Source organism: Spea bombifrons, chromosome 3 (genome assembly GCF_027358695.1).
Source record: "Spea bombifrons isolate aSpeBom1 chromosome 3, aSpeBom1.2.pri, whole genome shotgun sequence".
NCBI classification, from domain to species: Eukaryota; Metazoa; Chordata; class Amphibia; order Anura; family Pelobatidae; genus Spea; species Spea bombifrons.
Window position 1 is genome coordinate 72,751,160 of NC_071089.1, and position 27,671 is coordinate 72,778,830.

The 27,671-nt window shown below is 35.3% G+C and overlaps 1 protein-coding gene across 6 annotated transcripts in view; it reads left to right on the plus strand.

Moving 5' to 3' along the window:
- Window positions 1-26,565, plus strand: part of COL12A1 (collagen type XII alpha 1 chain) — an 81,221-nt gene extending 54,656 nt beyond the window's left edge. For 4 of the 6 annotated variants that reach the window (XM_053458619.1, XM_053458618.1, XM_053458623.1 and 1 more), the window contains 19 exons: window positions 1,052-1,090; window positions 1,444-1,582; window positions 1,665-1,807; window positions 4,009-4,118; window positions 9,485-9,634; window positions 10,400-10,477; window positions 12,349-12,435; window positions 13,123-13,176; window positions 14,313-14,408; window positions 14,826-14,879; window positions 15,033-15,086; window positions 17,716-17,769; window positions 17,999-18,070; window positions 20,629-20,664; window positions 20,804-20,870; window positions 22,134-22,322; window positions 22,458-22,535; window positions 23,796-23,966; window positions 25,448-26,565. In XM_053458619.1, the coding sequence (XP_053314594.1) occupies window positions 1,052-1,090; window positions 1,444-1,582; window positions 1,665-1,807; window positions 4,009-4,118; window positions 9,485-9,634; window positions 10,400-10,477; window positions 12,349-12,435; window positions 13,123-13,176; window positions 14,313-14,408; window positions 14,826-14,879; window positions 15,033-15,086; window positions 17,716-17,769; window positions 17,999-18,070; window positions 20,629-20,664; window positions 20,804-20,870; window positions 22,134-22,322; window positions 22,458-22,535; window positions 23,796-23,966; window positions 25,448-25,620 (1,844 nt within the window). In that variant the 3' untranslated portion in view covers window positions 25,621-26,565. Of the gene's footprint in view, window positions 1-1,051; window positions 1,091-1,443; window positions 1,583-1,664; window positions 1,808-4,008; window positions 4,119-9,484; window positions 9,635-10,399; window positions 10,478-12,348; window positions 12,436-13,122; window positions 13,177-14,312; window positions 14,409-14,825; window positions 14,880-15,032; window positions 15,087-17,715; window positions 17,770-17,998; window positions 18,071-20,628; window positions 20,665-20,803; window positions 20,871-22,133; window positions 22,323-22,457; window positions 22,536-23,795; window positions 23,967-24,436; window positions 24,471-24,522; window positions 24,800-25,447 lie in introns of those variants that run through there. The other 2 variants (XM_053458621.1, XM_053458620.1) reach the window with 2 other exon arrangements.
- Window positions 26,566-27,671: the final 1,106 nt, after the last annotated feature.

A 27,671-nucleotide genomic window follows, 5' to 3' on the forward strand; every position in this document is an offset into this window, starting at 1 on the left:
TCATAATGTTCTTCAGCTACAAACCTCTCCATAAAAGCAACTGGATCATCAGCTTGGTGTGAACTTGCTCTTTTTAAAAATCAACCCTGACTATAATGCACTTGAATGACCATTTTTAAATCTTTGCTAAATATTAAATATTTTTACGATTATTTGAAGACAATTGAACCAATGAACCGATCAAAACAATGCTTGAATGACAACATAACCTACTAATATATTCAAACTTTTACACCTGTACCCTTCTACCCAATTGAAAATTCTACCCTAATAATAATGATAAATAATAAATAAATAATATAATCATTTTGCAATTCACAACCAGCATTTCAATGAAGCCATTAAATAGGTAGGATGACGCAACAGACTTCAGAAAAAATGCATTTGGTCAATAGTTCATCTGCATGTGAATAAGGTCTTTCTGACCTTTTTTTTGTGCCAAATCAGTGGGATTCCAGGAATATGTGGACACATTTATACGTAACATTTCTCCAGGAAATTCCAAGAATTTTAAATGTGCCAAGAAAAAAAAAACTAAACAAAAAAACACTCTTATCACACTGCATTCCAACTTCAAATCAGAGTTATAAACATGAGATTAATATGATCGCTTCAGTTCTCTGTAATCTCAGCTTCTTTTTAGTTGTGACTGGACTGAACATTTGAACATTTATCAAGCAGGTTGCAAACAGTCCTAATTATAGTTTTCATTATGGCTAACTAAAAAGACTTTTCCCTTTGGGTTGTATACCCAACTGTATGCCCAGCCTGGATTACTCAAAGCCCATCAATCAGTTTCAGATATAACCTTTAGATTCTCCATTTCTGGTAATAGTTATGTATTGGAGTCATTGTTTGGGTCATTCTAGGTGCATTGGCCTTTATCATTTATATTGGAGTTGCAATTTGTTTAGAGTTTGTTAATGACAGAACATGGCATTAGAGTAACATGCATAACTCCAGCAGTTATCATGTTCTTCAAATACTTGTCGTAATCATTTTCCGGGGTACCGATGATGACTTTTTTACATTGTGTCTGCTTGTCTTCCAGCCTGCCCACTTATCTATCTGGAAGGATACACATCACCGGGTGAGCCTTGGTTTCTCTTTCTTGATACTACTGGCAAAATAACACAATTCTATTATTCCTCATATACTCACTAAAGGCATATATTCATGAAGGTTTATAGGTGGTACTTGTTGCATGGATTATTGTCTGCCCTAAATCTTAGCTCTATGAATAGTTATTCACTTGGACTAAATCTAACTAAGATTTATGTAGCGCCATCCAATTCTGCAATGTTAAACAGGACATAACAAGAAATGCATCACATAAACTTTTTCACAAAGGGGGGCCCTGCTTAAACGTGTTTATAATCTAGAATACATCAATATTCATGTTTTGTTATGTTTCTAACAGTTCTTATTGGTGATTCGTTATAGGCTTTAGGATGTTGGAAGCATATAATCTTACAGAGAAGTCATTTGCCTCCGTCCAAGGCGTTTCCATGCAGCCTGGTTCTTTCAACAGCTTCCCTGCGTACAATCTGCACAAAGATGCGTTCCTTTCTATACCTACCTCGTAAGTTCTGAATGAAACTGATAAACATTCTAGTAACTCATTTATGATGTTGTGAACCTCATGCCTATATTTTACCTTACAGAGAACTTCATCCTGAAGGATTACCCCACTCCTACACGATCATTTTGTTATTCCGGGTACTGCCAGAAACCCCCAGTGAACCTTTTTCAATATGGCAGATTACCGACAAAGGTTACAAGCCCCAAGTTGGAGTAACCCTTGATGGTAAGTCTTAATTCAACATCAACAAAACCTAATAAATGCAATTATAATTATAACTTTTGTACTATTTTACGAGCTAGCCGAGACAGAAAGAAACGACTATTTTGATGTAATGTTTTATTTAACCCCTTAAGGACAATGGGCAGTCCCTAAACTCACTGAAAACAATGCATTTTGAGCCCGTACATGTACGGGCTTTGTCATTAAGGGGTTAATTCTCATTTTAATAAATATGCTATGGATTGGTTATTGGATGGCATTACATGGACAGAGCTGTTTAATGTATGAATGGTATAGTTTTTGGACTGCACTGGGTGGCAATTGCATAAAATTGGTTCTTACGTGGCAAAAGGGAAGGGAGGACAGTATTTTACTTGCTTTATGACCATATACAAACACCAAGTATATTGTGAGCATATATCCAAGCATAGAATGACTCGCCTGGGAAGGAGATTCCACTATATTCTCTTTGACAAACACCACTGCATGGATTTCCATCACTCGCAATAATCCCTCAACAGACTTTGCCTTGTTTATTAGCACCTCCTCGCATTTCATCCTGGTTCTTAAAGACAGCAGGGTCTTTAGAATAGAGAATGGTGAAAATAATCAAATATGGCTCTTAAAATGTCTGTAAGCCCAATGTACATAACACTACCATACATTGAAATACATTAAGAACAAAATACATTTAGCCTTCATGGGTTTACATTGTGACCAGGGCATAGAGATGGTCATTCGGTAGTGTAGTCCTGTTTAGGTACATTTTCCTTTCTGCAGATGTACATTTCCATGGCTGCTTGCTTTGTGGCTGTACATAAGCGTTTTTCCAGACCTGCTTCCATCTGTCTTTTTAGTGATTTCTGTTTAACTGCATTTCCCTTTAATGTTTTTCTTTTTTCTTTCTCTTTCCTGTGAGTAATTTTATTTTCCTGTCTGTATATGGCTTAGATTTAACTGTCTCCCTGTGTGCTATTTGTATGGTTTTCTATTTCTGTTCTGTCTGTGTATGTCTTTCCTGTGACTTCTGTATAACTATTTCAACAGGCCAGTTTGTCTATCTGTAGTGTGTTTTACATTTTTTTCTGTATGTACCTGTTTTTGTTTTTTTGCCATGGCATCTATGTTAAGTCTTTACTTTTCTATCCATTGATGGAAGTATGACTTTGCATTTGTTTATTATCCATTATATAGACTTATGATATATGGACACATTTATAAAGCTATGTGGCTTGGGTTCGCTTCCTATTTCATATAACGTTCCGAAAAACCAGTTGTAGGAATCTGCCAAGTTGCACAATAACATTCAGCAAGTTAACCATTGGTTGACATCTCACATGATGCAGATCCGGCCCATGTAAAGTGCTGCCCCCTGTAGTTTGTGGGATGTATAAACTCACGTAAGGGAATCATTTACTCGTGTACTGTAGATCAAAGAGCTCTTGAATTCACAGTGACACTAAAAATAACCATTCACAAAGAGATCTGTAGTTTCTTTTTTTATTATTCTTCTTTCCTCGGTTTTTATAACCTTTTTTTTTCCGTTGGAAACCCCGTTTTCATAATGCAGAAATCTAGGCACTCAGACAGCTTGCGTGATCTTAGATTACAGTGTGTGAAATGATGTCATGCCTTCCTGTTCTCATTTTATACTGTACTGGTGTTTATATCTGGGATTGTAAAACTACCCCTGGTTGTAGAGCCAGCTCTATCCCAGTCCAGCGTGACTCCATGTTCTAAAAACTCAATTTGAGATTGTTTGGCTAGTGTTAAATTCACTGTGAAAGTTCAATTACATAATGCTTTCACTGTAGAGTAGGATGTGTGAAAGACTCATGCGGTTTACAAGATCACTTTAAAAAGGGGGGGTCACTCCAGATTCTGACATAGAAAGCATCATATGCGTTATGTCATATATCCTATGTCATATTATATGCAGAGTATCAGGTTATATAACAAGTCAATACTGAATAGCACATAGGATAGCACTACATAGTTTGAACTTCATGATTGCTATTATGTTGGGTTTGCTCTGAAAAGTAGGTAGGCTTTAAAATCTTAAAAAACATAATGTTTAGGCCTCGGTACTTTAAGATGTGATGTTCATGAACATGATATGCAAACACCACACATATTGTTTTGAATTTGCCCCCCTTTTCTAAAAGTTTTGCCTCCTAATCGTCTAATCATCTACCCGTTTCCAGGTTCCAGGAAAACACTGTCATTCTTCAATAAGGGAGTTAATGGAGAAACCCAGACAGTAACCTTTGATGGTGAGGACATCAAAAAACTCTTTTATGGCAGCTTCCACAAGGTAATTCATCCTAATTAAATAATTTCTGTAAATACGTACATAATTATTTCCTTTCTTGTGGTTAACCAATTCCCTTTCTTAGGTTTTAGAGGCAGCGTGGGGTATATATACATATTTATCAAATGATTGATATACAGACCGTTGAGTAAAACCAAACCCCTCAACTTCCATTTGCAAAAGCTAAAGCACAAATATTTAAGGGTTCTGTATTGTAATATATTATGTCTGTAGCCCTTATTTCACTGATTTCAATTATGATTAAACCTGCTACCCTTCCATAAAAAGCTATATCATACATTTTCTTGACATGAATGACTCCTGTTTAAGTCATTGAGTCATGAAGTCAGAAGAAGTGTGAATTTAGAAGTGCAGATTATGTTTCATCAACCACCGCCTTGACTTTTCACCGAATTTTAATCATTTAGTTTTGTTGTGGCTGTCTGTCAACCCTATTAATGGTTTGCTAAAAAACATCATGACATAACCAGCTGCAAATTTAAGCTACTTAATTGAATAAACTTTGTTGGAACTTATTTATCATAGATTTTTCTGAGTTGTATTGGAATCAGAAGAACTCTGTTTATTTTGTGCTAACTTCCAGTGAGTCAACATATCTGCATTATGGTGCATGGGGGGGGGGCTATGTTTCAGGACAGTAGAAGGACTCTTTATGTTACTCTGGATACAGTTCTGTCAATAATCATTACATATTTAGTTGTTTTCTAAATTTTGTACTTTTTAGAGACAGTCAATAGAGGATTTGTGAAATTTACCAGTAAACTAAAGAACATCTGCACTTTGCTTTAGCCAGTGGTGGTCTCGGTTTTCTATCTGGACTGTTGACATTTGGCTGCAGAATACAGACAGTTCTTAAGCCTATTTGGCATTTGACTGTTTTCAGGGAATTTGTTGATTTACAGCAGTAGAATCTCCATGCTGTGAAGCAAGTGTCATGTATTGTAAATGTAGATCACTCATTAATGCTCATCATTAATTAAAGTAGGTTGAAAAAAGTCCCTTTAGTTAAAAATTTCCCATATCTGTTGATCCAAAAGAGGGCAAAAAAAACTATTTCAATAGTCTCCCAGTTGCTGTTGCATGTAGTAAAATACACATACACATTACTTAAATACCTTTTGACTGTCCTCCGCATGAATAGATATTAATATTCCAACATAAGTATGACGATAGAACATATTATTGGCCAGTGCTACAGCTGGCCGTAAACCGAATATAACATATTAGCTTTCCCTCACCTGCTACACTGTTTAAAATACATTATATTGTATAAGGCTATTACATATTTACATATACATTTTTCTTGTAAAAATGATAACGCATTGACATCTAATTTAATTGTCGTTTGAATATAAGGGACGTAAGACCATTTTGATATAATGCAAGCTGTAAACAATAGAATTTTTCAGGAGGGTAGTGACTAGAGAGAAAAGAAAAAAAACAAAAGGAGCCACATCCAGCCCTCGGGCTAGTTGGAGGACACAGATATAGCTACAGTTTCTGTTTCGTCAAAGGAACTGGCTAGAACAATTTGATACTTGTATTTCATGTTTTTGCACAGTGTGATCAAATAAAATGTAATGACTGAGGTTTTTATATGAAGTGTTTGTCCTATGTAAGACATATAACATGGCAAGAACAACATGTAATCTGATGAATGTATAATGAAGTGTTTTTTCGGCGACCCGCCAGCATAAAATGTACATACCGTGTGTGTTAGGAACTCTAGGAATGATATGGCATGCCTTTCATCTGAACAGTAAATCTTGTCTAAGACATAAAGATATCATGGAAACATGAAAGTATAATTAGTGAATCAAATAGCTAGGCCTACTTTAAACGCACTTCAATACATAGCAGGGCACGCTGTGAGTTTTGCCCAAAACAACCGTTCTTTTGTCTGACTGATAGCGGTGCTATGGATAGCGGAAAGTTCAATTGCTGTGTACCTCTATAGTGGTGTGTGACGTGTAGACAGAATTTAAAAAGTACAAAAGTTTTTTTTTTTTTCTTTAACTATTTGATCATTATCAATTTTTTTACTATTTGATCATCAGTCTCTTTATGTGCAGCATAAACGTTTTAGGGGAATTATCTATAATTGTAGTAATTATGCCATAAAACAGCATTTTTCGGTTAAAAACAAAAACCGAATCTGAAGCAACTTTTACTAAATTGCTTGATACCGATGCTGGATGTAGAAATGTCCAGGCTTTAATGCTAAGGTCCAAAGAAAATTCTGCCTGTGTGGCTACATACAGCTGCTGCCCTTCAATAAGGTGACAACAACATCCCCCGTTTTCGATGAAAGAAATGTTGCAAATAAGAAAAAAAAGATTTGTTTCATTGTTCTAATGTGGTGCTGCGATAATCAACAGTAAGCGATACAGGTTTAAATGAGTAATAGTCGTTTTTTTCTCTACATAAGTTTTAGCTATCGGGGCAGTGTGTCCAGACAAGCTTCTGTTTGAGCTCCCTTTGCTTTGTTCTACGTCTCCCAGAAATAATTTTGTAGATTGTTCATTTTGACATCCTGATATTCTGCATACCCCACTGTTTGTTTTCATGTCAATGTGTTTGTCTTCCAAAAAATGTAATGAGTGCAAACTTGGCCAAAGACAGAAAATGTGGCTTAGGTCATTGGATTTCATAGCTTCCTTTTCTGTAGTTGTGGAGCCGAGGATGACACTCACCGCTTCAAAGTCCTTTGCTCTGTAATTAAGAATTAAATATAACTTTTTTTTTTTTAAGTTAGCTTTATTGTTATAAATTGATGTTATAGCTCTCACTTAGATTCCCACTCAACCTATAGTTTCTTTCCATTTCAATAAGTGGTCAAGAATGCCTTTAAACATATTCCTGATAAATACAGGAGGGAGAAAATAATAACGATAATTTGTGTGCATTAAATGGGTTTACTTACAATGAGTTGTACATTTTTTAAAACATTTCATTCTATCAGAGTAACAATGTATTATAACAGGTCATTCCTTGCACATTTTTCCTTCCCTTACTAATTCAACTTGATGTGCATGGCCAATTACACTAAAATTATGCACGAGTTACCCTTATGTACAAAATACATTGTTGAGTGTTTCATTTCACCTAAATAACAACTCAGCTCTTAGGGAATACACCCCATAGACAATAGCAAAGCAAAATAAGTAACTGCTGGAACTTGATCCAGGCTCTGTTGAGATTGTTAACCAAGCACTCAACACTTGAGCTAATATACTGCTTCTAGCTTGTGTCTGGCAGGTTGTTTACAGAATGAGGTTTTCACATTAAGTCAGTCTGCATTATGATTCCTAATTAGGCAGCGTGATTCCTGTTGAGTGATCACTGCTAGATCATTATTTATGAAGTCAATTTAGCTCCTTGTTCTGCTTACCATAAAGACTTTATGGCACCTTCTCCATCAACTTGCCTCAGTTATTGTGTACCGCGTTGCTAAGATAGGTTTATGTCACAGATTCACCAGAAATGTCAAGAAATTTCAACAGTGTTCGGTTATATCCAATTTCCAGAAAAACACAAAGGACACCAATAGAACGTCTTTGCCATTTAGAAAAGTGCTAATTTTTCACATAGTCGTTCCGTTTCCTTTAGGGACAAACTGGAAATAGCTATGGTTGGGGGACATCATTGTCTGTCTACAGTTATTGCTAATTAATATTCCATCGAGGATTCTGTCACTTTAAGTCGAATTAGATTGTTCTGGCCCGAAAGTGCAGATCCACAAATATATCTTTCCTATACTGATAATTATTTCCGTAAACATGGTGGAAAACTCGAAAATGCTACGAATCTTAAATTATTAGTGCAAGAATGAAAATCTGCTAAATAAACAGCGGTCGGTCTTTTGGAGGACATATTTGTGGTTTGGTGTGCATACAACCATATGGGTTTCCAGACAGCAATAAGAGACTTAATGTGAGTTTATGGAAATAAATGTAGAGAAGGGAAAGTGCTTGGGTTTTCCATTTCCCATTTTTTTGTTCCAAGGAGTAGAATATATTAAGGAATTCTCTTTAAAGTCTGCAATGTAGAAGAACACAGTATGGGCGAATGCATGTGTATATATATATATATATATATATATATATATATATATATATATACATCCTGCAGTTCTTTTATTTATAAAACCACTTGAACTCCAAAACAATGCATTTCTCTTAACTGTCTGCCAAGTATTTTGGAATTTGATGCTGAGTTTGTGGTTCTGCCAGTAAAAAATGTTATTAGAGACTTTATATTTAATAATCTGAATTTTCCTCTGTAATGCTATAAAGGAAAAACAAAGACAATCTAGTATGTGCAACTGGCAAAGGTGTTGTGCATTAAAGTATCAGTGGTGTCCTGTTAGACCAGTAAATCATTTCCATTAATATTTTGGTTAATTTTTCATTTAGTTTGGTGAGCTAATTTTCACCAAAAATGTGAATTATTAATTATTTGATTTAGAATGATGAGAGATTTTAGATTGTCGCAGCCAACAAGTATGGGAAGTATGAAGGTTCGATTTGCCATTGTGATAATGCTGTTGCGTGATGTAAATCGAAAAAAGGGTTGCAGAATAAGTTGAAATAGTGCCTGTTCAAAGTTAAAATGCTGTCTTATGGTTTCTATAACAGATTTAGACTGGAATACTTTATAAAAAATAGTCTGAGCATTTTGAAGAATGTGTCATAATTGTTTCCCTATTGACTCTTACTTGACATGGTAATTAGCAATTTCTCTTTTTTTCATTTCAATTTCATTTCTTTGTACAAAAATCATAGAATAGAACAAGTGCAGATATTTAGTCATGGACCCCTTTGAATGATTGAGAGAGATACATTCTAATTTACTTATTGATTAAAGGAATATTTTTCATTGGATGACACAGAAATGGACTTAATGAGATTGTTTATGTAGCAGCAAGATAGGGATAAATTGTAACTTTTAAAGGCAGAAAAGACTGGGTCATAGAACTTCCATTATGTGTAATATTGGAATGTCAAGGAGGACAAAGTCTTGCATGTTTGTGGTTTGGGGTTGGAAGTTAATCCCAGGATTGTTCAGTATGCTGGAAATAACAGCTAATGTTTAACAGCCATTAAGAAAAGGTCACTCACTTGGCAAACAATTTATGATAATTAGATTTTAATACATGTGTTGTTCGTTATATGGTTAAATATCTTTTGCTTTGTTGGCTTACTTTTATCAGATTGGGACGGTGGTTTTACGGTACAATGTTGTGTCTACTGTTGGTAGCTAAAATAAATGTATTTTGGGTAAATTGCATCTAGACATTTGTGCTGAAACAATAAAATGAACATTGTACATTTGTTTAAAATTTTCAGGTAAAGATTGTGGTATCGCCAAAATACGTTCGCATTTATGTTGACTGCAGTGAAGTTGCGGAAAAGGAAATTAAAGAAGCTGGCAACATTACAACAGACGGATATGAAGTGCTTGGAAAATTGGTGAAGGGTGACAAGAAGTCAGCACCAGTAAGCTATAGTTTATTCCTTAAAGTTAACTTTATTATTATTATTATTATTATATAGAGCCATCATATTTTGCAGCACTGTACAATGGGTTAAAAAGTTTATTTTATATTTAGACACTTGCTCATTAATCTTTTTTCTCAACCATCATGTGATACAGTATTTTGACATGTTAAACTCAAAACAGAAAATGTTGTATGGTAAAAGGAAATCTAACACTAATAGGACATGTACTGAATTAAGCTAAATTGCAGATTTGAAACATTATTAAAAGAAACAAAATAAGAATGACACAAAGTAATAATCAATAGATATATGAAAAACCCTTCAGATATAGTTATACTTGGGATATGCAAAGAGCTGTACTGATAGACAATATAGTTTTAAAAATGATAGAGAACAAATGACTATAATTTCAACAACCAGGTTTGGATTTCTGTGACACTAACAATGTGAATGCCAATAAATATACCATAAATTAGCCTGGTAGTGTTTAAGCTTCCCTTATTTGTGTGGCTCTTTGTTTGGCATTCTCATGTGCCATATAAACTCTAACAAGATGTATTGGTTAAACAATGGAGAACCCAGCCAAACAAGTAGGACTTTAATGACTTTACCAGCTGACATCATAGTCTGTAATTGCATACAGATGTCCATTTGTCTTCTGTTTAGATGTGGATACTAGGAACATATCTCGAAATGTCTGATTATGAAATACACAAATGATTTGACAAATAAACATTACTCTGTTCTACCCCTTCCCTTCAGTTTTTGCTCCAGATGTTTGACATAGTGTGCACCGTCACGTGGACTAGTCGCGACCGATGCTGTGATATCCCTTCAATGGTAAGTCCTAAATAAACATTAGGGGCTAAAGCTGTCAATATTTTTTTTCACAATTGAAGTAACAAATGACAAATATATATAAAATGAGACTATATATATATATATATATATATAGTTCAATATATACACTATGGAACCATGTGTGTGTGATGAACAACATACACACATATTGAATGACGCAATTGGGAGAAAGATGCAATAGAAGAAATATTCAAGCTTTACAGTGAAAGTTTTACAGTGAAAACATTTAATAAACATGCATTCAAACTATAGGTGCATTAGCTACCTTTTGCATAAAATCCCCCCTTGCTGTCAGGAATTATAAAAATTAAAAGGGAACTATACCCAGAACCCCACAGCTAATTAGATGTCATATGTATCCCATTTTATGGCTTTGATTGAATAAAGATACCCCTGTAAGGGTAGAAGATGGAGGGGAGGGCAGTTATAGTCTGTTTAAGGCATTTGGGGACAGCATTTCCCAATTGGGTAAGACAGTAGTTAGTATTTAGGGATCTGTAAACCCTGTTTAAAGTAAAGATGAAAAGGGTGTATTATGAAATGGTTCCCTCAGCATGAATTCTCATAAGCAGATCGATTTAATCATAAGAACATTGTTCTGTGATGTTTCCATTTGTTAGCATCCATTAACAAATGCAGTGAAGTATGTCAAAGAGCTCTTAATGGCACTTAAGGTATAAATCCAGCGGTGCAGAAGGAAGATCTTGTATTGGTTTAAGAAACACAGAGACATAGAGTTTTGTTTGCCATTGACTTAGGTATAATTAGTCGTCTTCTAGCATTGCGTAAAGTCCCTGATAATTTATTGCAATATTTCGCAAGAGTACTGTGTTACTTGACAAACCTAAGCCTAATAGTGGGCTGCCAAACCGTCAAGAAGACCTTCTGCTAAAGATATCAGGGCTGCGTTTTTATAATAAATCACTTGCAAATATTTACTGTTTTGGTATGGTCTTTATGATTGCACAAGTAAGTCTTTACTGCAGGAGATATAAACTAGTAGCTTGAATGTCATTAATTTAAAAACCTTACACAGACACAAAAGCTTTTCAGATATCAAATGACTTTCGAAAGCTGCTAAGATATACAAAGGAAAGCTACAATCGCAAATCCACTCTTGGCCGCATTGAAATACTGGAAAAGTTATACTCTCCCTGCTCTCCCTGCTTCAAACCATATGTGGCATCTCAGGCGTATTGTGCTAATCTAACATAAGGTCAAACAAAAACAATGGTTTATCCTGTGTCAGCAGAGGTAATGCCCAGTGCTGCATACATAACAGACGCCAATAATGAATGACGTCGTTGATACTCTCACATATTCTCTGCCTTAGGTCTTTGTTTAAAAAAAAAAGTGGAAAAAGGGTAGTTATTGTGACAAACCCCCGATTCTGTAAGAATGTGGTTTTGAGGTCACTGCCTATGTCGCCCATATTCACCTGACACTCAATCTTTTTTGTTCTCAAAAAAATAATATGTATTAATATATGTACTAATATTTTAGTCTAGTCTACAACATGGATCTACATATGTGTCATACTCATTACATCATCCTCTCCTCCTTCTTCCAGTTTTGCGACTCACAGATTTCATAGTTCATTAAGTCTGGGGTGTACAATAACTGTCTGGAAATTCAGCCAAGTTTAGATTTAAATATTTAGTTCCAGTTTTGCTATATAAATGGAGATTGGGTTCCAAGTGCCATAATAGTGTATACTTAAATTATACATAAAGAAAGTTTATGACGCTAAAATGAAATATTTTCTGCTAAATAGTAAAAGCATACCCAACACACTCAAGTATATTATGAAGGAGTGAACAGCTTAACCATTCAGAATGTTTTCTTTCTAGAGGGATGAAGCCAAATGCCCAGCCTTACCACATGCTTGTACATGTGCCCAAGACAGCGTGGGAGCCCCGGGACCACCAGGCCCATCTGTAAGCCTGCTTGTTGTCTTATGCATTTGGGTCAATAACTTAAATATGGGATGTTTTAGTGAAAAGAACATGGATGACGTATTTTGTTGCTGAATATTAGTTTCATAAAATTGCAGAAGAAGTTTGCTTTTCACTAGTTAGAACTAATTGCACATGAGTAGGGAAGAACTTGTTGAACTGACACTTGAATACAATTACATTATGCTTTCCTGATAGTTATCTTTTCATATCAATATCATACTGTATAATGGCTTCAACTTACAGTGCATTTTAATAAAATGTTAGCTTTTTAGAGCTGTGCCTTAAACTAAAGCGACATTTTTTTAATATAAATAGAAATGGAATTTTGGAACATGATGGTACATTTCTATCCGTCTTCTCAATTTCTGTTTTAGTAATAATTCCAAAAATCATCAGAAATAAAAAAAAAATGAAAAATGTGACTCTCTGTAGGAAAATAGAATTAATCCAAAATTCTATGCTGACCAAGCAAGACTGGCAGCGGTAATAAAACATGAATGTGCTCATCTAAGGTATTTCAGATGGCTTAATGCCAAATATCTTCTTTTTAAAGTGAAATGAAAATCTAATTGTCAAATCCTAGAGCTAAGGAGGGTTGATTAGGAGTTAATGATTCTTATAAGATGGTACCATAAATATGCCGCATTTATTTCTCCTGTGTTCTAGGGTATTCCTGGAGGCAAAGGACCCAGAGGCGATAGAGGTGTGGATGGGCCAGTTGTAAGTATCTGTCACTACAATTAATTATTCCAGTAACTCTTCTATAATTTTTCTCCTTTAACCAGGGTATAATATTTTCAAAATAGATTGATATTGTAGTTTGAAATCCTTTATTTGGGGATTTGGTGCAGTTAAAGCAGAAAAATGACATTCTGTAACTTACTACATTAGAGTAGGTAATTCACATCCCCTGGCATACAATGTATTAAGATATATATTAGCAATAGCTGCTTGGACCGTTTCATAAATATTAACTTCTAAGTGACGTCATTAAATTTATCCCCTTTTTTTCTCAGGCATTGAGATTTCAAGATATGTTTCTGCACTGATGCAGGAAATTGACTATTAATACGAAAGCTGAACATTTACTTATGCTAGTGTACAATTTAGTTAACATTACAAGAAACATAATGAGACATTGAACAACATGTACTAGAATTACAACATACACAAGTTTGTGGGACTTTGTATTTTTTGTATTCCTTTGTTACTAGTTGTCAAATTGAGAGACATCTAACTGTATCCTCTTTATCATGCAACTTCTTCTACTGAATAGTTCAATTTCAAATGTCCTACAAAATCACACAATTTTGTTCCAAAATTTAACATGGAACAAAAAGGGCAGCTGGGCCCAGGCTTACCTTATGGGTAATGGCAGCAGCCCCTTGGACCTCCTCAACAGCCTGCATAGTCTGGAGGTCAAACTTTGTGCAACCACTGCCACAGACCTCTCTGCTAAAATTAACCCTTGTGGCCTGCAAACCCCCTGCTGGTGCAGAGTGTTGGGAAATGATGTCATACCCAGCACCGGCAAGTAGACCACAAAAGACACAGGGCTAGTTGAGAGGTCTGTGCTGACGTTCCTCTCACTTAGGTACAATTAAGCTGAGTGACTGGCCCATGGGAGAAAGCTTACCCCTTGCCCCGTTATGTATAAAGACAGCCTTGGTGAGCTATGACAGACAAACCATGCAGGAGTCAAACTAGTAAATAAATAATTTTGTATGGATATTGGGCACCTGTTTTATCCACAGCTCTTCCTGAATATATAAGAGCCATGAACCAATTACATGTTATTGATGCATATCACTCACGGATTAAACCCTAAATGTTTTTTTTTATGTTTGTGTTTAAAGGGACCACAAGGTCCACGAGGTGATCAGGGTCCACCTGGTCCACAGGGGCCACCAGGACCTCAAGGGCTAAATGGACTCTCTATTCCTGGAGAACCTGTAAGTTCTATATTCCAATTTTTCTGGTAAAAGTCAAACAGGCACACCTCATCACACACCCAAAGGGGTTAAGTAGGCTAGTTTGAGTGAGACTATGTGTTAGTACTTTTCTATGTACCATAAAATCATCTAGGGTATTTGTGTGAGGATAAGTTTGTCACCCTGGGTAGACTGATGTGAGACAAAACTATTAATATCAATAGGCGATGGATTAATAATCCTACAAACAGGGTTACCTGTAATATTTGTACCTAGGAATTAAAGTGGTAGAAGGAACATTACACATGAATTTAGACAATTTTACAAAACCAGTTTAAAAGGCACAAACTATATTTGCTTTCTATTGTAATTATCAGATGTTTAAACCCTGTAGAAGTTTTTAATTATTTTCGAATACATTTTCATCTCTGATTTTAGGGGCGCCAAGGAATGAAAGGTGATCCTGGTGACCCAGGATTACCAGGAAGAATGGTATGATTTTACTTTCTTCATTTTCTTTTTTAACTCCAATTTTTAAAGTAAATGGAACTGTGTTTCTCCTCTGTGTTACATTATCAATAATGGAAATTACGACACTGGCCAAAGCTGTATTTTTAATCCTCTTTACTTTTACTCCTGTTTCAGGGTTCTCCTGGAGTTACAGGACCACCTGGTCCTACAGGCCCACCAGGACAAAGGGTACGTTTATTGAATGCATTTACCTTTTTTACCAATTCATATATTTTAAAATGTATCTTTTTTACCATTGAAGTTATTTAAATGTGCCATAGACTACTCATCTCAAAATATGGGATCCATATGCTATGTTTTTGAGGAGCTTCTCATTTGTTTTCATGAATAGTCCTAGGACAGACTTTAGATCATATGCTCCATACAATAACACAGAACCTAAAGGTTCTTTTCTTATTGCAGATACAATTATATGGTAAAGCACTGGAAAAAGAATTCAATCTAAAGTCTAGATGTAGAGGGCTAGGCTCTGCTGATGAAGAGAAAATGTCAAAACAGTACTTAATTGTTTTTCATGATATATCAGAAACTTATTATTCTGATACCTATGAAAATGAAGTAGCCACAATGAGGTTTGAAACCATCCAATACATTTTCCTCCAAAACATCATTATAAGCTATCATTGAAGAACTAGACAACATAACTGAACAAAGTATATATATTACATCAAATAGATAATTTGTGATTGAGAATGCCATTTACTATAAATCTGTACATCATAAACACAACGTAATGCCTTGCAGCATAAATCCTTATACGTTAAAGAAAAGTGCCGCAGACTGTGTCATGGCTCGAGCCGGAAAACTTCCTCATCAGCCAAACTGACTTTCCTGTAATCCTTCTTTATAATAAATAATCTCAGTTGAAACTTTCCAGTCCTTTTCTCCATGGACAGATTCTTTTGTTTCCATTACAATTGTTTAGTTAATCCTGAAAATACAGTATCAAATAAATTATAGAATCTCTAAAGATAACAAAGCTGAAAATCTAGATTTTTTGACTTGTGAGCTTGTTGCATCAACGAAGTTCAAGGGACAAAAAAAGGAGGCAACCTTGCCAAGCAACACCAGAACTGTTTAGTTAGACTGATATATTTAACACACTTCTCTCATTTGGTTCTGTTTTCAAAGACTTCAGAGGATTAACCTTTTAAGTGGAGAGTTGAATGCTAATGACAGGGAGTGGAAACAAAAAAAAATCATATTCTTATAAGATATTATGCCACAGCTTGATACTGTAATGGTAGATTACATCTGAAAAGTGGTTCTGGTTGAAAGTTTCATATGTGGCTCTATTACTGCTGACGGGACATTTAATTTGTAGGTGAAGAATGGTTAAGAGTGTGGCAGCTCCAGTTTAGTGTTGATAAATGTAAAAAAATGCACTTGGTATTTAAAACAGCATGGTAGAAAATAGCTGGCACCGTTCTGTCAGTGACAACAGAAGAGAGGGCCCTAGGAGAAATTAATTCAGAGGAATGTTATCTGCCATCAAATTCTATGTTTCTATAAACATTTACAAACTTTGCAGCACATTTTTCTTATACAGCTTTGTCTAGTATTTGTGGAATTATGATGATTCAACGGTTATTACCATGTAGCCAAATCTAACTCTAACAGCATTTATTGTAGTTATTGTTATTATTTATACACGTGTTTATTTGAACGTCTCTATCTTCAATAGCTGTGTAATGAGTTCATTATTCTAACCAAGAGGTCTTGATCAACTCAACCATAACCAAGTTTCTTTATGAAGGATAATACTTTAAATAGAAATGTCATTAGATATGAGAATTGCGTTCTAAGATGTCTACCTAATACACATTCTTTCTCCACAAGAGTGATAGACAGTTTATTGTTTTATTTTGGGAGGGAATTGAGGTGATTATGCAAGTCAAGTTTTATTTGGCATAACACCAAAGGAACAAGTTGGAAGCAGATATAAAGCAGAGCAGAGATAAACAGATGATTTTGTTTTGATAGACACATCATACTGAAGTCCTCCTTGACCCCATATAGTGAGGATGATATTCGTCTTGTCACATGGAATACTCATTTAAAAAATTCAGACTTCAGACTCTGACATACTATAAAAAGACATGTACATAAATACATCATGCATATGTACCCTTAGTCGTACAGCATACTGTTTTGTTTGCACTAGGTCATTTATATAAGAATAGGGTGAAAAATATTTGTAAAGATTTAAATGCAAAGTTATTTTTTTTAGTATTGTTGGCCCTTATAAAAAGCACTATTATTATCTGTTATTGTTTTATATAGTGCCACCATATTCCGCAGCACTGTAGTGTAAAATTTTAATATATTTCTAGAGCATGCATTGCCCATAGGCATCCTTTCTTGAGGAGGACACTTTGGGGTCCATTCGCTAAAAAGGAGAGTTGCCAAGGGAGTTCACCTGTTATTATTAAGGGCAAATAATAAAGTTTAGACAGCAAAAGGCTGAGAATCTCTCCAGCAAAATTCCCTGACAGCCCAATCTTTAATGAATAGACCCCAATGTTACCTCAGAAAGAACAAAAAACATAGGTTTATAAAAATGTTATGGTAATGTAATGTAAATGGTGGACTGTTTCACTGTTTCATTCACATGTATTGGTGTGTTTTCAAACCAGTTACCAAAAATACTATATTCAAGCACAGATCTCAACCCCAGAAAAAAATCAGCTTTGAGACATTAACCACCAACTATTTGAAAGATCTTATTCTCTTTTTTCTACTTTTAAGAAGTGCCATAACTGCACATTTGACTCTTTATATTTCTCTGTATGTGCAGGGTTTTACAGGAAAAGATGGTGCCGTAGGACCTAGAGGACCATCAGGGCCAATGGTATGTTACATTATTTCCTATCTGTTCACAAACATGTTATTACACACGGTAAAGGGGCAGTTAAATTACATTGTGCAGGATATGAGCTTGCGAGTGCATGAAACATGATCACGTTGAACCATTTTTTCCATTGGTTATTCATGTGGAAATAGCCTGATAAATCCATGCACAAATGCCCGATAACATTTCCAGAGATAAAATTCATCCAACGCCTTCTTATATTTTGCAGGGCCCCCCAGGAGCGCAAGGAATGCCAGGCCCCAGTGGTATACCAGGGAAGCAAGGAGATAATGGATTACCGGTAAGACAACACCAGTATTATTCCCGGCTCTTAGCATTGGGCTAAACAAATGTCCTCGTAGCGGTGAACACATTCATGTTTACTAATTTGTTGGTCATAAAAACAACTAGACTTCTGGATGTAATAATTTGCAATCCATCTTTTTTAACAGTTGCGCTGGTTGGTCTTTTTGGAAATTGTGGTAATCATTTTCCATTTGGACAGGGACCAAGTTTATCTGCCAAGACATATATTTCTACACTGTGTAAACAAAAAGAACTAAATCAGCACATTTGCAGGAAATGTTGCTCTGTGTTTCAAGACGACATGCTACTCCTGGTCTTTAAATCATACACACATTAGCACACATTGATACTCGATCATGCAGACCACAAACCTCTGTCGGAGCCTCCAATTTGGCTAAATGCATATTGATAGTTCCTTTAAATACAGGCAATCCTAAAATCAACATCCATTGAAGAATATTGAAGAAAAAAGTTTGTTGCTTAGGTTACAAGTTTTAACATATTGAATCAGCGAATGAGCAATCGTCTGTGTTTGGGCCATTGCATAAAATCCATATTTTTTTACACCGTTTCCTTTAAGAAGCTTAATATGTCCATTTCCCTGCTAAATCCCTTGTGTAGAAATATCATGGTATATAGTATTTTTTTTGATAGAATAAAACTTTGTTCAAAGACTTTGATGTGAGCCACTGGTTTTAATTATTTGATTGTATCAAAGGACTCATTAATACTGGCATGCCATGAGGAAAGGACAGAGGAAAAAACGTAAGGGTGGCAGATGTTTTTGTGTTATGGTTTATATGGGTTGGCTATCCAACTTAAGAAATCAATGCAACGTTAGTTTAGTGAAGAAATTTTAATTGATTTGAAAAGCTTTTTTACAGCAGATGTAAACATTGGGAAACAAACCATTATAACACTAGTGCCGGTTTGAGAACTTTGTTGAGTTCAATGCCAGAGTTTATAGTATATAGTATAGTGTTTTATGTCCATAGCCAAGCCCAAATTATATGGTTTTTAAGGGACATATCTGTAGTACTTTACTGGTTCAACAGATCTATGGCGTTATACTATTGTATGTGTATAATATTATATATTGATTTCAAACATGCTGAGTGGCTGGAAGCCATATACATTGTTTATGTAAGGTTCCGGCATACAATGGGATTTGTTCTATGACCATCTTATCCTAAAAGTTAAATGGCACGCAATTTAAAAAGTACAAAGTGTGTACAACAGTGCTCACTGGCCACATTCAGCTGATATGTTGCCAATTAAACATTTGTGTCCTGTGCAGGGCTGGGAGAAATCAAAAAAATGTGCATTTTGCATGATCTACTGTGAAAAACAGTTTCCGCTACCTGGCATTACAACACATGTGACATTTCCTGGTGATACTGGTGTGCACGTGATATTTGTATAACAATCCTTAACATAACCACATTTACTGGGCATAAAGTAACGATAAGAGAAGTCAGCATTAAAGGGAGTCTTTCTGAATTCTCCTTTGGAGGTAAATGCTAGAATACTAGCAGAAACAATATTATGGGGGATACCTTCATATTGCTACATGCCATAGAGATTTATATGTTAATATTTATAAAGAAATTATATATAAGTAGGATGCCAAAAGATTCTTATAAACACAAGATAAGAAATTATTATAAACAACTGTACTAACTATGGGCTCTGGGTTGAATCATTGTGCAGCAAAGTGTTTGCTGGTATGCTAAACCCTGCTGTTCCATTTACTCTGCTGAATTTAACGCTTCTAGAACTGAATACACAATCAAAAGAATTATTCCTAGTACGGCTGAATGACCCAACCCTTACCAGGAATTATTCTGTAATCATGTAAAATGTTGCCTAATTAATTTTTTTTTGTTGTTGTAAGAAATGCTTAATTGTCTTTTTTTAAAAAAAAAAAAAAAAAAAAAAGCTAAATGAGAAAGAAATGTTTAATGTTGATTAAACTTTCAGAGGGAATAATAAAAAAAAAAGTAAAAAAAAACATAGATGTGCTAAAGTTCATTTGCTCAACTTGCATAAATATCCTATATTAGGCTGAATTGTATGTCCATATAATAAGCGCTGGAGTTAAGCACGGGCCATTACTTAATAGCTTGCTTTAACAGATATTAAAGCTGTCTGATCTGATTTATCCTCTTAATAAAACTTTTTCCAAATGTCTATAAATGGAAAGTGATTCCGTGACCCAGTGTGACTTTCTACATATTTGATAGTAATTTTCATGCTTTTATGTTATGTACAATGGTGAGTGGCGCTTTATGGTCTCCTGCTTGGAGGGTTGGATCTTTAAGTGTGTGTGACACCAATACAATGTAAGGGTCACAGTTTGAAGTGACAGGGTCGCTTTAACTTATTGGCTATGATAAAGTATATCTATATAACTCGAGGGAGCTGGCTTGGAATGCAGATTTATAGACTTCTGATATAAGCTGTGGACAGGAACTATACAGAAGGTGTCAGTCACTTTTATTACCTGCTTTATTACGGGGATCATATAAATAATGTACATTTATTTCTTTATAGGGTCCTGCAGGGCAGAAAGGAGAAAAGGGTGAAAGGGTGAGTGTCACTAAAACTTAACCTTTTCAGTGATTGAAATTCCAGTGTTGCCGTTTGCAATCAATATTTTTTTAATTACGTGTTTTATGCTATATGTTAACATTATTGGACTAATCTAGATGTATTTTTTATCTTTAAGGGAGATATTGCGTCTCAGAATATGATGAGAGCAGTGGCAAGACAAGTATGTGAACAGATGATCAACAGTAAGTAAATGCTTCTTTTCTATATATTTATTTGTTACGTTTGTATGATGGCTTGTTTTTGAGGATATTGCATGGTGTGATCTACAATTATTTAGCAATGTACACAACATACAGAAGCAGTATAAAAATCAAATGTCAATAGATAGATAGAAAGAATTACAAACACATATGAGTTTTGCATAAAAGTGACATTTGAAACATAGTCTTATCACCATAGTAACCCTTAACATTTTGCATCATAACCACTTTTTATACATAACGCCATAGGCACATAGAAAGATAAATACATAGCCAGAAATCGAGACAGACATGCACATTGATTTTGCAGAATTCTTTTGTCTCCAACTGAATCCTGTTTCAAAATATACAACATATGTTTCAAATAAGACACACAAACCCACAAGTGACTAGGTTGACACCTTCAGTGTCACTGCTTGACCCTGCTGCTGTTGTATCTTATTACACTACTTTAATGCACAAAGTGGAGTACATGCTATAGAGCTTACTCTACACGGTGCTGCAAGTAAAATCTCAAGATGCAGTTCATCCGGTGGGATTCTGTGCAATCAGGCTCACAATAGGCTCACTGAGCTTTATTTCGCATTAGAGTTGGGTTTAACTCAAACATGTCATGTGATAATACAACTAATATATGTGCAGCCCAGGACATAGGTCTATAGGTCTATGACAGCAGCAGCACCTCTGCCATCAAACCGATCAGACGATCAGGTTCTCCAGTATGCTGCTCTTCAATGGGCTTGTTACAAGGGAGATCTCTGGTCTTCCCAACTTGCCTATTTTCCTGTGGAGGATTGTGCTGAGCTAGCACAACCATTATAGCATGTTGTTCCCAGTAAAGCACAGGAATATGAAATCATATACGTGTAAATAGAATATAAAAATAAAATATTTTTTGTGAGCCCTCTGCTGTTATCAGTGACAAAAACAGAATAGAAGGAATACAATTTACTGCTTAGTCCCCGTCATAGTTAAACAAATTAAGAGATATTCATCCAAATTGACAAATGCCAGACTATGCTTTACTGATCTTATATGTTTAACTTTTACCAGTTTCACAGGAGACATTTCCATTCCTACCACTTTTTTTAGCTACTATAATTGAGCTAATAAGAATAAGACATCTGCCTACATTTGATATCCAGTGTGTAAAACTCAAACTATCCCTGAGGCATGAACCTGTAGCTTATTTATAAGAAAAACATAGCTTCTACTTCTAATGTTACTCTGTCTTTTTGCTTCAAGGTCAAATGAGCCGATTTAATCAGATGCTGAACCAGATTCCGAACGATTATTATTCAAATCGTAACCAGCCAGGACCTCCCGGACCTCCTGGCCCACAAGGCAGCCCTGGAATCAGAGGCGAGCCAGGAGGCGCAGGAAGACCTGGATTCCCAGGCACACCTGGTCTTCAAGGACCACCTGGAGAAAGAGGTTTGTGACCAGAAAGAGAATATGTGAGATCAAGAAAAAGTGTTAACTGTGAACAGAAATCTGTAGGGATATATTTTGATACGAATGTGGCAATATTGGCATGACAGATAAGCATTATGGATTTATATTTTCTAGGTGTACCAGGAGAAAAGGGAGAAAGAGGCAACCCAGGAATCGGATCTCAAGGACCCAGAGGATTGCCTGGAACTCCAGGTCAGAACCATACTTTTGTTATCTGAAAAAGCTTGTTCACATTTCTGAGATTTAACAAATGAGAATTGCATGAGCCAGAGCATTTCATCTGCATACAAATGTTTCAGTCTTGTAACTGCACTGATGAGATCTGTCATGCACTGGTGAGATTTAACAAGATGGAAACTGCACAGAGGTGGAACTTTCTGGTTCATGCAATTCCAATCCTCTGAAACTTAAGTATAAAGTAGCAGGTCTATTCAAATGAAGGAACCCTTCTAACAGCGGGCAAGGAATTGACAAATAACATACTTTCAGAGCAGAATAGTTTTTAGACATGGCCATACATATGTAATAAATATTTATGGCAAAATAAAAACTCTAATTATGTGCACACCATGGGAGAAGATGGCTTAACTTCCTTTTGTTGAGAGCTGCATGATTAGTCCTCTTATTATGCTATCTCTGTTGATTGGTTCAGGCAGCCTTTGTAAGGACAGGGAAGGAAAATTGAGTTCATTTCATTGCAGGAAATTGATTCAATAGTGCTTGGCTGAGCCGCTTCGAGACATAGATCTTTCATGAGGTTAATGTTTAGTAAACTAAATATTTCCAAAACAATGACTCTGGTTGCCAAGCAAAATACCAAGCCATAGGTAATTTTAATGAATGAATTTAGTTTTACTAAAAGCATCTTATCGCAGGGAAAAAACGTCTGGCTGTTTTTTAATTCACCTTTGAAAATGTGATTTTTTTTCGTTACAAGATCCCCAAGAAGCTTGCAACAGTTTTATCTTCACTTGCTTCAAACTTTACATTTAACTGTAATAGAAAGTGCTCCAAAAATAACATTACTTCACTGTACCCCTGCGCTGCAGGGCAGCAGAGTTGATGTTCTTTTAGGTTTTAATTGAAACTTGGTGTTCTTTTTTCTATTGCAGTTCTATCCCCAGAGGTCTTTGTATCTTTAAGGTGGAGGCAATCCAAATAATTCCTTAAAGTCTGTAACGGAGAGTAATCTCCATAAAAGTAGCACAGAATAAAAAAACAATATGTAGAATGCCGTGAAACAATGCTCAATCTGTGTTTGAGGTTAAATGATTTTTTGGTTAATTTTGGTGTCCTCATTTACAACATATGTACAGGCTCTTTTTTTTTTGTCCTCAAAGCACACTAGAATGTGTCTAGACAGTTTGTGAGCCAGATGCATTGTTAGCTTTGGTTTAAAACAATAGAAAAGAAACCTCACAGTATTTTGCTGTTTTTCTTCTCCATGTTCAGGACCTCCGGGTGATTCCAGAACAGGACCACCAGGTTCTCCAGGCTCTCAAGGGCCTCCTGGTCCTCCTGGTCGCCCGGGTAATCAAGGTATTAGAGGCCCCACGGGTCCAGCTGGATATTGTGATGCTTCATTGTGTGCAAGTATCCCTTACAATGGACAAGGATACCCAGGTATGTGATCAACTGCAGCAACCACACAACCTGCATTTGTTTACTAGTTAGGTTACTTGAACAGTCAGGACAACATGTCCCATTCTAACTGTACAGAATTGGTACAAACATTTAGAATTAGAATAGCATTAACCGAAGCTTCTACATTCTTAACTCAATGTATAACGTCATCCAATATCTGTATGTATTAAGACTTCCTACCATTTAAAACGTGTGCACATGTAAGAAGAGATAATTTTATGATTACTTTTAAGAACAATATAATTTTTTTTAATTGGCTATAAGGGTTTCAGATGTGAAAAGGGGTTTGGCAACTGCTGCATAGCATTCATCCATCTACTTACATTTAGGCAACTCTTTTTTAGCCAAAAGCTCACCCCACATCTATAAATCTAAATTCTATTATACCATTATCTTAATTATTCTTTTTTTTTTTGTGTATTTATCTTAATTCACTGTTTACATTTCAGTTTTATAGAGTGTACAACGTTTACTTATGCCCAGGTGAAAATTTTATTTTCCACCACTTACTTACTAACACCTTCTTTGTTCTTAGGTTCCGGCTAACACATTTTCTAAGTCTCCAGTGCTGCTTACAGTTTGAATTCATGAAAATCCTGTTTCTGAGATGCACGTGCTTACTCTGAAATGATTCTTTTGGGAAATATCACCATGGATATAGTTTTGACCTTTGTTGGCATCATAAAAAAGGGGGAAACTCTTACTCTTCATACTAACAACTCTCAAGTGGGAACAAGAACAAGCGGTGTCAACTTACACAGCCTGTTGCATTTCTGTAATTAGAAAGTCATGTCAAATACAAAAAAACCAAACCTAGAAGGCCTCAGTTATACATGGGGTCAATATAACTACTAACTACTGTATCTGAGGTCACCCTTTTTTAAAGAGATATAGATTTAACCTAAATAAAAAAATAGAAGTGATTTATGTAAATAATTAACTAATTGTGGCTTGTAAATGGTTTGTATGAGATCATAGCATATCCACTAAAATCTGTTAACATTATTTTACCATACGCTAATACATTAAAGCCTGCTGCTTGCTGTCTGCTAGAATAACCGTCATTTACAACCTATTACATCAAGGGTGCTAGTGCTTGTTTAAAACATATATCTGAATTCATGTATTAATAATGTATTAGCATTTTATCATATTTCTCAATATCTGACTTATTCACTTTAAAATATACGATATACCAAAGCACACCAAATGCTTTGCTAACTTTTCAAAACAATCTATATTTTTCTTTGTCTGCTTTCCCCATCTGTAGCTTGCTTATTTGTAGCAGCTCATATTGGTTAAAACCGTGTGCACAGGATTTTATTGTGGTTTCCAGAGAGTCAGGTTGCAGAAATAATTCAAACACATTCTATTTTTAAAACAAAAATCGTTTAATATATACATGGATTCACATCTTGACATAACACATCTTGTTCAATCGGGCAACTATTTTCAACCAGAACCTTATCAACCTGAAAGTGGACCACAGGAACCTGAAGCTCGACCCTACGTAATACCAATGCAGCTAGAAAGGACTGATGATGAATTTGATGAATATGGACATGAAATGGCAGGATATGCCGAACATATGCGGTGGAGGAGATCCTTGGGAAAGAAAATTGTGAAATCGTAATGTTTGCTGTTTTTTAGTATGTTTGCCATTTACATGATTAGGTCTGTATAAGTAGAAACATGCAGTAGGGAAATAGCATACTTTCCCAATTCCAGGATACAACAGTAATCAAATGCACTTACCCCTCTCCCCATTAAATCACTTTCTAGAACCCATACAATGTTTTTTGAGTTCAAAACGAAAATATTCTGGTCTAAAGGAATCTATAATTCCTTAAAACCCCAAGCTAATTTTATTTTTATTATGGGACTTAGAACCCCATCTTTATTTTCTAAGGTTCTCTCATTACCCAGGCACTGCTTCTGCCATAATGCTTTTTTTACTTGCTTGTAAAATATTTTGTGTTTGCTGTGCCAAATAATAATTTTGAACGTGTGAATAAAGACAACGGTTTGTAGCAATGTTACACAGTACAACACAATAGAACTACAAAGTCACCAGTCTAGATTACCTAAGCAGCGATTTTAATGGTCCTGCTTAGCTAGAACTGAGTAGCATCTATACATTGCAAGAACTCATGTAATAACTAGGAAAACAATCAAACTTTCTGTTTCATAACTTATCCTACTCCAAGCCTCGGTTATACATTATAGGAGATATACTGCTTTTATACTATGCTTCTCTTTTTTAAAAAAATCCAGAAACATAGCTGAACATGCTGCATCATTTTGATGCCGGTTTATATTGTAGACACGTTAACAGTGACATGTATGCCATGTTGCAGTCAGTCCTGCAGAAAAAGAATTGCATGTTTGTGCTGTATATTTAGTATGGACATTTTTCAGAATATAGAGTTTCTTAGTTCTCAAAGCAGTTTGAAATTGTATGCAAGACTATGAAAATAGATTTGCTGTTTAACTGCAAATTGTGAATTTCACTGCCTTATATTTTTTATTTATTTCTGAAACCAAAGAGGCGTTTTTCAATAAAACTACTGAAAATGTATCCATTTGTTTTGTGTATCTGTTAAATAGTTTTATGTGTTTTGCTACCTATTGTTAACAGATTGGGACACAAGGGGCTAGGTTCAAATGATCTTTAGTGTCTGAATATCAATACCTCTACAGATTGCAATGACACAATGTAAGAGCCATTTCATTTCAGGTAACTGAATCTAGCTAATTGTGTGTTTAAAAATAATCTTAATTACACAAACATTTCAGCACACATTCACACAAAATAATGTCAGGTCAGTTGTATTAATAAAGGACCTTAACAGATGTTTTATTGTATCCTCCAAAGGTTTTTTTCAGTTTATATGGCAACAATTGCTTGCTTTTGTGCCACAAGTTAAAGATTTAAAGGTTTCAAATAATACATTTAGCTATGTGTTAAATTCATCATCAGCAACACCTTAAAAGTTGGTTTCCCATTGAGGAAGATCCCACTACTCATATGGCCCTGTACCCCTAAAAGAATGGAGACCACCTTGTTAATTGATTAGTAATGCAAAGCACATCCTAGAAACAGCTGGTTTTGTTTAGAACCAGCACACTTTCACTCTAAATTAGTTCTTCAAGCATTTTATTGAATAGAGAGTTTACCAAACCCACAGCCTGCGTATATACTTAGGGGGTCAAATAAGGTTACCATGCAGTGCTAACGATATGCTACATACACTAGCTCCCAAGAGACCTGAAGTGGTTTATATTTATACTGTCAATGGAGCATATATAAGAGACTGAGAGTTTTGGAAAATGCTAAAATGCATTACATAGGAGTTGAAACTTGGCAGATAACAAACATTTGTCCATATTATAACAAAGGCTTGTATATTTTTTTGCTTTGTGCCTTAAGCTTCGGTTTAATAATATTTGAAGGCTAAGGCTCATGAAAAAGCACATTTTATATATATTGAGAATATTCAGTATAAATAAAACAAACACTATGTGTGTACAGAAAAAAACATAAGGACACCTCCAGTAGGAGTATTACAAAAGTCATGCCTATAAAAATTAATAAGGGAAAAATCATCATAAACTTCTAGATCACAGGATTATTATTATTATTACTTACTGTTTTAAATAGTGCTATCATATTCTGTCATGCTG